Here is a 13,105-nt window from a genome sequence, read left to right on the forward strand (position 1 = left end):
TTGGTGTACTGAATCTGTAGTTCTTCAGTTTATTATTCAGGGTTTTTGATAAAGAGTTGATGTGTCAAGAGTGCAAGTGGCAGCAAGGTTTGTTTAATTACTATGTTGTGCTTTTGTCTGATATTCCATGGCTAGAGAGGACAGTGAGCATTTACAATTAGAATTCTTGCCCATCTCCTAGCAAATGCAGGTATCCATTATTCCCATTTTCCACACTAATTGAAGCTAAATTAGTTTAATCCAAGCAAACTGTTGTTTAAGATATTGTTATCCAGCAGTGCCTTTCCATTTCAATGGTTTTTCAAGGTTTCCTTTATGTACAGCAAGTCTGTACCATGAGGTAAGATATGCAGCGCAAGTTTGACTAGACTGAAAAAACTAGTTCTCTTTGCTTACCCTCATTGCAGTTTCTCAGGCTTTTGACGGAATATAGTAGAACAATCGCTTGTTTTGAGCTTTGAAGGTCTTTGAGGAGGCATCATTGGATTTGGATCTTCATTAGCCTCTAGAATCATTCCTTTAAAAGTGACATTACAGATTTGCAAACACATTGAAACAGTAAACATTTTTTGGAAGCTCCTGGCATTAGGACTGTACCATTTAAACAGCTGCAGATTATACAGTCTAACTTTACTGAGTGGGCAAAATGTCCTTGTCAGTTAACTGCAGAGGTAAGAAGGTGTGGCATATATTTTGGCAGCTCCTTGGCATAACAACTACCATTTAAACAGCTGCAGATGAATTCAGTTTAACTTTACAGAGTGAGCAAATGGTCCTTTTGAAGGTTATCAACTGCAGGTAAGAGGGTGTATATTATCCATGGTTTCATTTTTTAGCGGACATTTAGACGCCTTTACACACCCATTTGATATTGGGCTAAATTCTAGTTTATGGTGCAAGTATCATAGCTGTTATAAGTTACATTGAATTGTTTTTCATCATGTGGTCTCCATTGCAACTTTAGGTTTGTGGATGGTTGGTAAGCATAAAACGAGATTGATCGTGGCGTTTTAGTGAAACTTTACTTTTAAAAAAAAGTTACAACACCAATACACAGCTCATACTACACATTGTACATATCAAAGGAAAAAATTACTAACAGACCTTGAGATTAAGCATTTAAACTTCCCCACACGAGTGAATTCCATGGAGGAGAAAACTTACAAGTAAAAAAAATTTAAAGATAAATAAAAAACAAACTTCCTTAAAGTAGTCCGCTGGTGGTAAAGGCAGAATATCCAATTGCTCCTCTGATTTTTTGTAATTGAAAGTCTTTGGTCCATATTAAAGTTAATATCTGCTTCTACCGCCTCCTCTGTCAGATCGGCTGCCACCACGGCCTCCACCTCTGGGCCCACCACGACTTGAACTGCTGTAAGAATCACGTGGAGGTGGGTATCCCCTATCCATTGGTGGTGGTAGCCCTCGCTCTTGTCTGCCAACTCTATCACGCCCACTTGAGTAGATATCATTTCTGCTGCTTGAGTAACTGTCTCTGCTTCCATATCCATCCCGAGTACTGCCGTAATCATCATATCGACTGCTTCCACCATATGATGGCGGGGGCCCTCTTGAAGGTGGAGCACTACGTGAGTTACCTGCAGGGTCAATGTCAGGTAATAGGGCAATACTATGAGTTACATATCACATTTTAAATCTGAAGATAATTTAAATTTGTATTTTGTAGGTTCTGTTGGGTGCCCATGTTTAGGAAAATCTAGAAGGGGTGGCACATTAAATCTAGATTGCCATTAATAATTGAAGAGGCACTTTATACATCTCATTTAGGAAATGAGCTCCAAAAAAAGCTTTTTATAGAAGGTATTGCCACAGGTTCTCCAGCAAGTTGCATGCTTCACTGGGGTATGATTTTGTTCTTGCTGCACTTCAAATTACATTAGAATTCCATTTGAGGAAGAATAAAGTTTTGCCTCTGTACAAATAAGCTAGTTGTGTTCACTTCCCTTTTTAATCTTCACCATGGGGCAAATAAGTATCCTGCAAAACACAAAACGTTTCAAAACTGCCACCTTACCGTAGCCCTCATAAGAGTCTCTGTAGGAACCTCCACTTGGATGATCAGAATAATCCCTACTGTCACGGCCACCATAACTATCACGATCACTGAAACAGCAAGACAAATTTCAAACAGTGTTTTAGTTGGTGTATTCTATCACAAACACTATTGCCAGGTTCACCATCTGTGCTGATAGCAAAAGTTGGCTGCACAAGAAGGGGAGGGGGAACCACACTCACCTATAGCCTCTAGATCCATAGTCATCACGGGAACTTGAATGACCATAGTCTCTGTAAGGGTAGTCCCTTGGAGGTGGGCCATAATCTCTAGAGTCCCTGGAACTGCCATAATCTCTGCTCGAATATCTTAACAAAAAGAAAAGAATGTTAATCTGCTTGCAAGGCATAACAACTGCATATAGTGAGGATAATCAGAAAACTCACCCATCATATCTGTCTTTTCCACTGTAGCCATCATCTCTAGGGGACAAATAGACATCTCTTCGAGATGGCATTGGGTCTCTGCGGGGTGGGGCACCATAGCCATCCCTCTCACGTGAAAGTGGAGCTGCATATTAAAAAGATAAATTGAATAAAATTCTGCCACAATATTTAACCCAATAAAGTTGTGCCACAAACCTATCACTGAATAGGCATGGAAGGAAACTAATTGGATATAAAGCCTTTAAAATAATGAAATCTATTAACCTCACAGATTGCAAAGGCTGCTGTTGCCAAGCTCAAAAATGGGCAGAGGGAAGAACACTGTTTAAGACAAACCCACACAGATATAAAAGCGAAGCATACCTCTGCTGTGAACAGGGCCAGATGGAGCAGATCTTTTTGGCGGTGGCCCACCACTTCTTGGTGGCGGTCCCCTCTTCAAAGGCATCTGCCCTCTTGAGGATCCTCCTTTTGGGAGAGAAATTTTCACATGAATAAAATTTAAACAAGGATTTATATCAAGTCGGTTGAGGGTCAACTGGCAAGAGTATACATTGTGATGCAAAGGGTTACTTACATATAACCTTGGGAACAACTGTAGAATAAATATAATACATACACACTTTACTTGCATTCAAGGATTTTATTTTTGTTTTCCCAAAAAGACATGATGTTTCAGTCAACTCAGGGGTATAGGGGTTCTCACACATACAAAGGGTCTAAGCCATGGAACATCCTGTAAAGTTCTCAGCACAGACTGAAGATAGTTTATGCAGATTTTAATCACTGAACAGGCTATGATGTAATAGGGCATTCTAGTCAACACATTGGCTTGGGATGATTTGCATGGCTTGGGTTAGCCAGTTTCATCAAGAAATTAAGGTTTAAGTCAATTTTAAACCTAGTCTTTGCTATTTCAATAAAGAACATATAAAGTATTGTTTGGCAGCAAATAAAATGGTTTAGCAAGTTTTTAACATTATGGATACATTTAAGTTGAATGTGCTTGTTGTAAAGGAAATAAATGAACATGAATTGCTAGGGTTAATTGCCATCAAGAAACTATTAACCTGTATGTTGTGCGGAAGGAAGATATGGCCATACTTAAGTTTATGGGACATTGTCAAGATACTCATCTGCCTGTACTCTAGTCACAGGCATAGCACTCACAGTTGTCAGTGGAGACCTGCTAAATAATGCAGAAAGGGGCATTTGAGCTAAACATATGCCAGTTTTCACTTAATGTGCTACTCAAGGAGAATCATTAGGAGCAGTGAGAAGAATAAGTGTAGAATGCAAATGTTTTTTGCCAGGCAGCAGTTTAACACTGCATATGCCACTGGCCTTTGAAATCAAAGGAGAAAGAACAAGTAATCTGTGCCTTAGAAGAATAGTGTAAAACTTGGACATACACAGCTAAAATGGCAACCTAGAGGTAAGTAAATATTAACACATATGCGATTGTAAATACTGGCCAGATTTGACAGTACCTCCTCTCGACCCTCTGAGTCCTCTTGGAGGACCACGACTCCTGGGTGGTGGAGGTGGCCCATGTCTGCTTGGGGAACTGAAAGATGGTTTTGTTGCTTGCTCAACCTTAATAGGTTTGCCATCCAGTGCCTGAGTATACCAACAAATGAGAAGCAAGAGATTAAAACCAATGCACAAGCGTCCACGGCATGTAAAACAATGAAAATACCCATGAATACAGTCGTAGAGCAAGTTATTCTACGTAAAGAAAATTAGCATACCTTTCCATTCAATTCTCTAGCTGCATCTTTGGCATCTGCAGGGCTTTCAAACGTAACAAAGGCAAAGCCTCTTGACTTGTTTGTCTCTCTGTCTTTCATTAAAAGAACTAGAAGAAAAAAAAAAATAAAAAGTTAAGGCCAGAAATCTCACACAGAAAAAAAAAAAAAAAAAAAACAACTCATCATACAGCTCAGAACTTCTTAGAGGACAAAATGGCTTAATCAGTTCAAGATATGATCAACGCCTTTTGTTCATCACAGCTTTAAATTAAATAAAGGGCTAAAGAAACGCCCGCTCTCACCTTCAACCACACGTCCATATTTGCAGAACACGGCCTCCAGAGCCTTCTCATTAGTCTCCGTGTTCAGACCACCAATAAACAGTTTGCCTGGGCGGTCAGCTTCCACCATGGTGACAATAAGCCTAAAAGATCAGAAAAGACACGACTCTATGAACTATTATGTTGGCAAAAAGGTTTTTTGTTTTTGTTTCAAACAGAATACATTAACTGTGGAGACAATATTTAAAGGGTCTGCCAAAGGACAGAAATACTGTGGCTATTTAGCCTTATGATATTATGTATGGCCATAGCCAGCTTGGGGCCACAGAGACCACTGACCCAATTAGTGTTTGGGGGATTCAACACACCTAGGGTCGCCGCATGGCGTGGCAAGTAAAAATGATGGTTGATCCCAATGTTATTAATAGGGAAAAAAATAAAATATATAGGAAAATGTGGCAACCCTGAACACACCTCAAAAGTCTGTAGGCAAACATGGTAAGGTCTGTGCCAATTCCAATAATTATGCAGTTTATTTTGTGGTAACTTATTTACATCATGTATACTATTTACCACCTGTAAATGTAAATTTTGTTTTTAAAGGAATACAAACAAAGAACTGAAGAAGCGTCACTGCTCAACACAGAGACACTCACACTCATCTGCAACGCAGAATATATACACGTGACCTTCCATTCATTGGGAGAAAAGTGCATACATAAAACAGCGTGAGCATAGAACTCCCAGTCCCAGGCGCTTAAAGCCTACGCTGAGCACGTAAAGCGTGTCTAAAAATACACGCAATGTCTGCGGCAAGTTTTTAGGGGTTTGCTGCAAAGCGTCTCGGGCCCATAAGGAAGAGCAGGCAGCGTGCACAAAATGGCCGACAGCTGATTACACAAGCGAAACGGAGAGCGCAGCAGCCATTTCCATCTTGCGGCACATGGTAAAGAACATACATTCTACAGACATACCCCGCCCTACGAATATTCTACAAAATGCCCGCATGTACGTAGGTAGGAATCCGCTTAAACAAGCGTTTTATGCAAGCACACGTGCCGATAGTATCCGCGGCAAAAAATCTCCCTATTCCTGATCTTTAACCCGTAAATATTTCATAACCCATGCCCGCATCACATTAAAACATAGAAGGAGCAGTAATGATCATCTAAAATGGCGGCACGTCCCTAGCCGAACGGCAGTTCTACTATTTAACATCTACCGCCAATGAACATAGTACGAGGACAAAATAATGTGCCTGCATTTACAATTGCATGCATTCATTTCCCTCCTCCCCCACATGCCCGCTGTTGTATCACTTACCAAAGACACACGCTCTTGTGCAACTCAGGAAAGCAAAGAAAATGACCGCGGACAAAGACAGCGTGTCCTTTAAATAGTACTGACGTCACGTAACCAATGTGAGGCTGCGGAACCCGGATTTACTGAAGGGGGGGAGGAACGAGGAAACGCTTTACCATAAGGTGTTTGGTTCCAATCCTTCATGAATGGCCGCCCCTGCATTAGAAAAAAAGGAAATACAGTAGAACGCCCGTCTTACGTTTTTTAGTGGAGAAGGAAAAAAAATAGTGTGACGTGTTAAAAAAACGTATTCTTCGAGTACTCAAAGGCTTATAGCAGGACAGGAGTTCGTTTTATTTTGAAATCAAATATTTAGTTGTGCGAATGACATGGGTTAAAGGACCAGTAACTTCAAAAAATTAAATTGTTTTAAAGTAATAAAAATAGAATGCAGGGTTGCCCTGCACTGGTAAAACTGGTGTGTCTGCTTCAGAAACACTACTATTGTTTATATAAATAAGATGCTGTGTAGCCATGGGGGCAGCTATTCAAAGGAGAAAAGGCTCAAGTTACACAGCAGATAGCAGATAAGCTCTGTAGAACATAATGCTATCTGTTATCCATTATTTATCCTGCCCTATATAGCCGTTTTTCAATTTCCGCCATTGCTACTCAGCAGCTTGTTTATAAGAACTATAGTAGTGTTTCTGAAGCAAACACATCAGTTTTACCAGTGCAGGGCAACACTACATGATATTTTCATTAAATCACTTTCAGTTTTTGGTGTATTTGTTCCTTTAAGTTTTGCAATATAATGGGACAGCGTACTCAAATCATATGCCTATGAGTTGTCAAATGGGAAGGCTGAACTTTAATCTGTCATCCATTTACTCCAAAATAACGTTACACCACAATACAGTATTTCACTGCTGTTTTTATACTGTCAAATATTTTTATATTTTTTATACAATCTTCACTCACTGTCACTTATGTAAATAACATGGTTCATGCCACCTTACCCATACCTCCCAACATTTTGGAAGTAAAAAGAGGGACAAAAAATTCTTTCCGCAAGTAGCGCAGCGAAATTTTTCGGCCATGCCCCTTTCTGTGGCCACACCCCCTAACTACCATGTTCATTTTACAAAATTTGGCAGGTTATTAAAGTTTGAAATAATTCTCCTTATCTAAACTGTTTTCTTGTGTCTCAAAATTGTTACAAAGTATCTTATTTGCACCTGTTAGTTGTTCTGTGCTCTCTGCTAAAGCCAATTAAGTTAGAAACGTTGTTTCTTTTTTTGGTTGTTCAGTGCAGAGAAAATAGGGACTTTTCAGTACAAATGAGGGACTGCAGGTTGAGCTGTCAAAAGAGGGACTGTCCCTCCGAAAAAGGGACAGTTGGGAGGTATGCCTTACCCATAATCTCCCACCCCCTTCTTTTTCTCACTTTCACCTACATGATCTATGTGACATACTACTACTACTACGTCACCACAATACAGTACTATACAATTCACATACTATGCACTTTAATACTGTCTACTGTACTGCACGGTTTTCTTTTTTCTTTTCTCATAGAACAGTCCATTTACATTTATTTCACCACAAAAGGTGGGTTGTGGGAGCACTCCTAAGACTAAGTAAAAATTTATTAAAGTATAATGGAAGTGCTACTGACGGCCAAATTAATTAGTGCACAAATTAATATTAATATATTGAAATATCCAATATATTAATATCCAAATCAACAGTTCTTAGGGGAAATACAAGGTAAATTGATAAAAAGATGGGTTGGGGGCCCATCTGACTCACTGCAGGGCAGCAAACACCATTAGCACAGCGAGGAAGGTACTACGCGCTTGGCAGTCAGAGCATTTTCCTGCAGCACGTATTACCTATGTGCTTGGCATTTAAAGGGTTAACATTCATTTCAGCCTGTCATAAATGGAAGTGGCCTGTTTTGTTTGCAAAAGACCACCAACTGTCCCAATTTTCTGTCTCATTTATACTACTGTGATCTGGGGTTTTAAGTATATAGTTGTCATATGATTGAGTGGTTCCCATGAAACATGCTTGGCTGTACTATTGTTTTGCATTTTTTAAATATACAGTTAAAAAGATGTTACAATGCCATAATTCAGGTGTAAAAAGGTGCTCCTGGTAATGTTAATTTCTAGTAGGGATACACCGAATCCACTATTTTGGATTCAGCCAAACCCCCGAATCCTTCTCGAAAGATTCGGCCGAATACCGAACGAATCCTAATTTGCATATGTGGGAAAGGGAAAAAATTTTTTACTTCCTTGTTTTGTGACAAAAAGTCATGTGATTTCCCTCCCGCCCCTAATTTGCATATGCGATTCGGTTAGGCCGGGCAGAAGGATTCTGCCGAATCCGATTCCTGCTGAAAAAGGCAGAATCCTGGCCGAATCCCGAACCGAATCCTGGATTCCGTGCATCCCTAATTTCTAGATACAAGAGGATTTTTTTCTAAGCCTTTTCTGCTTATGTTTGGACCCTCTAAGAAGCTAATTTGTTGATTTTACTGACTTGGTGTTGGATTTGTAGGAATTTACTCTTTTGAAAGAGGTTTGTAAGTTTCCCAGTAAGTGAATTTGTAGCTTTTTTTATAATGTTCATTGGTGGATTCTATACCGAGTGCTTGCATATACTGGCTTTTGGGTATTGCTCTAATAATATATGAGTTTTGATAGCTGGATGACAGTATCAATGTATTGTGGTCTGTAGGTTTTGAATACATTTCTGCTGAAATCTTATTACCGTATTACAAATTCTGGGTTTCACATTTAGAAAGTTAAGGGATGTTGTTGATCATTCACTTGTGAATATAATGGTGGAATGACATTTATTAGCTTCCGCCAGAATTTTAGTACAATCTTTCTCTGTACCTTGCCAAATGATTAATATGCCATCCACGAATCTCCAATATTTAAGAATATTTTACTGTATGACCCTTGCAAAAATATATACCTTTCTAAGTGATGCACAAAGAATGGGGCAACCAAGGCCCCCATTGATGTACCTTGGTGTTGCCAGTAGAATTTATTGTAGAATCTAAAATTATTTCTGTGTAATATCAATGTGCGGCAGTCTAAAAGAAAATTTACAAGGTGTTTCTTCATATTGGTTTCCAACAGGTACTCCTCAATGCAGTTTATACCTTCCTTTTGTGGTATTGAGGTGTATAGACTTTGTATGTCTATGCTGCAAAGACATATTTTTGTCATGTACAGTTAAGTCTTGCATTTAAAATAAAATATGTGGTGTATATTTTAGACATGTTGGTATATTTTGTAATATGGGCTGGAGATACTGGTCAATAAACTGAGACAGTGGTTCTAATATAAGGATATCCCTGTCTGTCTGCTTCATTCATATATTGATATTTATTTAAGTGATATCTCTTTGTATGCTGCATCTCCCTCGTGTCTTTTTCTAAAAAAGTCCTTCCAGAGAGTGAGGTAGTCAGATGGTCACTTCTACTGGCTGCAGGGTGACCATGCCATTTTCTCCGAAGTCTGATCCAGGAGTTCCCCCTTGAGAGCTGCCTGTAGCGTCCCTCTGCTGCACAATACTCCTTTCTTCCCTCTGTCGGCTGCGTTCCTCCCACCAAGTATAGACCCTGTTCAGTAGGTAGTCGTTGCTGTCTCTTTCATGTTTTGCTGCTTTTTTAGAGGCAATATTATCTCTTAATTTATTAAGATGTTCACAGTGTGCCGGGAATATTTTATAGCCAAATCTTCACCCTTTACTGCTATTATTTTAGTGCAAATTTTTTAAATGTCAATTCTGTATATCTGTATAGTGAGGTGGTCAACTGGTAGCAAGTGAGGCGGTCAACTGGTAGCAGCATTAAGTACAGGCTGCACTAGTTGCATATACTGTAGCATGTTTGTTTAGGATGGGATTGTTCCACACCGATATTTGTCTTAATATCTAATTGTAGAGCTCTTAGATTATGCTTCTGTTTTATGTATTGATTCAGGTTTTTACATACAATGTGAAAGTAATCGCTTATTTTTTGCAGATTCAGGAAATGTTCACTGGCATTGTATTCTGGTGATGAGTGCCGACATCTAGGTGAAATTATTCCACCCACTTCAATACACATTCTACATCTGATTTTTCATATGCAAAGGTGGATGTGTGGTCACTGGGGCTTTGGGTGAGTTCCACCGATATTCTCTGATAGGTATTGTTCAGTGATGTATAGGATGGAATTCAACTATATCATTCACTCAAGATTTATACACCGGAGACGGGATAATGTGCAAGTGCAACTTTATTATAACCCACAATTTGAAAACAATTCTAATATTAAAATGTATCATGTACTGTCTCTTCACCTATAGCAGGTAGAATGCTGCAGCATGGGGAATCAGGGAACAGGACGGAGGGAGTAAGGAGTAGAAAGGAAAACGTATGCAGCAGTCTGAAATAATCACTTACAAGCAGGCCTGGACTGGCAATCTGTATATTCTGACAAACACCAGGAAGATGCCTGGTGGGAGCTGTTTGGACCTCTGTGTACTTAAAATGCCTGGGCTTATTTTGAATCCCAGTACGGATAGGAAGCAGGTAGAATGCTGCAGCATGGGGGAATCCGGGAACAGGATTAAGGGAGGTGGCCAGAGAGAGTAGGATGGAGGGAGGAGGGAGTATGGAGCAGGCTTGAGGGAGGTGGGTGGAGGGAGCAGGATGGTGGGAGGAGGGAACAGGACAGAGAGTGTATGTTGTAGCTTGGAACAATCACTTACACATAGGGGGATTGTTCTGAGGGAAGGTGTGATTTAGAATTTTCAGTAGCATAGAGATTTTGGAGTGGGGTGGGAGCAGGAAACGCTGTCATTTTTTACACTGATGTCCTAGAAAGGACACCGTAGTTGTGATTCCTCTACTAAAGGCAGACATTGACTTTTGTGCGTTCACAGCACAGTGAGGTTACCAAAAGCTATGTAATGCATCTTAGTGTAGAGCACGCACACCACGCTCAGCCTCATCAGCTACGTTGTACCAAGCGCCTACCAGAAAGTCAACGTCACACGGAAGCTGCTGCCACACTGCTGCTATTTGAACTACAGTAGTTAGGTGTCAGATACTCATCTCAGCAGCAAGGTTTCGGAAGGAAGACAGAAGCTATGGGAGTGAAAAACAGTTTACAGGCTTTTGTGGTGCTGCTGTACATGAGCTGCTGTAGCAGCTTCTACCTCCCAGGTCTGGCTCCTGTAAGTTTCTGCAGAGAAGGGAACAGCACAGACAACTGCAAGGTAAGAGCACAAGGGGCAAACTGTGCAGTTCAAGGGTCACAGGGCAACAAGAAGCTGTCATACTAATAGTGCAAGGAGACCAGTCTAATGAGCTTATGTTAAGTAGCTGCCATATAAAAAGAATGCCTTACTCTCAGTATGAGCACATGATTAGTTGAGGAGTACACAGGGATAATGCCTTGGGATTATGGGCAGTATGTAACTACTATGGCATTGCATGCTGGCATGCTTTTAAAGAGCCAGTAACCATGAAGCAAAATAAAAAAAAGGTTGTATCTATTTGTCCAGTGCTGGTACAGTACATAAAATATATATTGGTAGCAAAATGTATGTATTCATAATGATTAAATAAGAGCAATGGATTATATTAGATCCCCGAAGTATCTTCTACAGTCAATTCCCATGGCTAAATAGTAGTTCATTTATACAAACTATATTAGACCCCTTAAAGGAAATGCACATTTTTAACAGGTTAACAGAACATTACATTAAATTACACATCAATGTATTTAATTTTTAGTGTGATTGGCCTGTTAATAGAAAATACTTTTGCATTTTTACTTTTGAAAGGTAGAAGATGTATCAGAAACACATATGTAACCTTGCTGCCATAGTTTGCTTGTATGTAAAATTGAATATTTTGTTTAACCCTTTCTATGTAAGCAACATAGATTCTACATTGTTTGCAAGGTAGTTAGAAAATGCAAAAAACATAAAATCTAGGTTTACACATATTTTTCTGCCGCTACAGAGCTAGCATTTAAAGCAGAGGTTCCCAGCCCTGGGACTGTACAAACACAGACACACAAGAAGCAAAATACCAGAATTTCAACTTATTTTGATGACAATATTAAACCATATTAATATTCATCTATCATGCATCCAATGTTTTCACGTCAGCTGCATATTAATATGTTTTAATAAAGAAGATCATTGAATTTAAAAGTAATTTAAGTTGTTGGTCTTTTCTTTTGACACTGTGGGGCAGATTTATTAAGGGTCGAATTGAAAATTCAATTTTTTTTTCTATCGTCAAAACTGTCAAATTTGACTAGTGACTTATCCAAACTCAATTAGAATTTTTAATTTTTTTTTGAGATTTATTAAACTCTGGACCTGTAAGAATTCAAATTTGACTATTCGCCACCTGCCAAATTCATGTATAAGTCAATGGGAGAGGTCCAGTGACCAATTTGATGATGTTTGTAGCCTTCCTGACATTCAAGTTTTTTCCAGAAAAAAAACTCGATTCGAATTTGGTCGAATTCGATTAGAGTTTTCGGGTCGGTAAAATTAGTCCGAGTTTAAGATATTCAAATTTTTTAATAAATAACCCCCTAATCGAATTTCGAGTAAAATCTAAATGTGCCTCTGTGTGTGTGTGTGTGTGTGTGTGTGTACACACACATACAGTCATATGAAAAAATATACCCCATAGAAATGTATGACTTTTTCAATCATTAGATCAAGTACCTAAAGTTAGAATTGGGTGCATCAGATCAGGTGCATCTTTGGAGAGGATCTTGGAGGAACCTGTTTTATTTAAACCTCACACCAGTGGCGCCAGGCCCCCCTCCCAAAAAAACTTTCGGAGAGGCCTGGCGTGAACTGCAACTTGGTCTGCCCGTTCTCTCGCTTGCATCCCCCACTCCGTTCACACTCAGGTAGCAGACCAGCCGGGGAGGGGGAGTACTCTACAGCTATAGAGGCAGCAGACCCTGTGGTCTGTCCCCCAGGTGAAGTCTGTTCCTCTATAGACGTTTTTCTCATCCCTGTAGATAAGTCATTAAATCTAAATCTTTCGCATATTTGTTTGTTTAAACTTAATTTATTTAAATGCAACACCAAATAGAACAACATTACTGTTGAGAGAACACATGTTCTATGAAAGCATTATATAGTAAAGCCAGTGATAAACCATTCGATTTTTCAATATTTTTGTTTTAGTGGCAGATTATTGGTGTCAAAAGTAGGGCAGCAAAGCACTATGTGGACATACCTGAGAATTCACTGCTAATCCCCT

The 13,105-nt window shown here is 39.4% G+C and overlaps 2 protein-coding genes and 1 non-coding gene across 3 annotated transcripts in view; 1 reads left to right on the plus strand and 2 right to left on the minus strand.

The window, feature by feature from the left end:
* Positions 1-1,003: 1,003 nt before the first annotated feature.
* Positions 1,004-5,967, minus strand: rbmx.L (RNA binding motif protein X-linked L homeolog). The gene is made up of 9 exons (XM_018230033.2): positions 5,816-5,967; positions 4,514-4,635; positions 4,212-4,318; positions 3,951-4,080; positions 2,824-2,928; positions 2,461-2,584; positions 2,257-2,382; positions 2,036-2,124; positions 1,004-1,598 (listed from the first exon to the last, which is right to left on the minus strand). The coding sequence occupies exons 2-9, from the start codon at positions 4,620-4,622 to the stop codon at positions 1,291-1,293; spliced, it is 1,098 nt and encodes a 365-aa protein (XP_018085522.1). The 5' UTR covers positions 4,623-4,635; positions 5,816-5,967; the 3' UTR covers positions 1,004-1,290.
* LOC121397457 lies at positions 4,399-4,473 on the minus strand. Its single transcript, XR_005963682.1, has one exon. It is a non-coding gene; the product is annotated as a small nucleolar RNA SNORD61 (small nucleolar RNA).
* Positions 5,968-10,511: 4,544 nt separating the features above from the next.
* LOC108698499 (transmembrane 9 superfamily member 2) overlaps positions 10,512-13,105 on the plus strand; it is a 31,425-nt gene continuing 28,831 nt past the window's right edge. The window contains exon 1 of the mRNA XM_018230034.2: positions 10,512-11,082. Within this exon, the coding sequence (XP_018085523.1) occupies positions 10,954-11,082 (129 nt within the window). The 5' untranslated portion in view covers positions 10,512-10,953. The remainder of the gene's footprint in view (positions 11,083-13,105) is intronic.

Source organism: Xenopus laevis, chromosome 8L, assembly GCF_017654675.1.
Source record: "Xenopus laevis strain J_2021 chromosome 8L, Xenopus_laevis_v10.1, whole genome shotgun sequence".
Lineage (NCBI taxonomy): Eukaryota > Metazoa > Chordata > Amphibia > Anura > Pipidae > Xenopus > Xenopus laevis.

Bases quoted from the DNA above. Each gene is read 5' to 3' on its own strand.
- rbmx.L (XM_018230033.2), bottom strand. From the start codon at position 4,622: ATGGTGGAAGCTGACCGCCCAGGCAAACTGTTTATTGGTGGTCTGAAC. The intron at 2,585-2,823 runs GTATGCTTCGCT...TTTAATATGCAG, and splicing joins TGGCCCTGTTCACAGCAGAG to CTCCACTTTCACGTGAGAGG. The intron at 2,383-2,460 runs GTGAGTTTTCTG...CTTTTTGTTAAG, and splicing joins GGAAAAGACAGATATGATGG to ATATTCGAGCAGAGATTATG.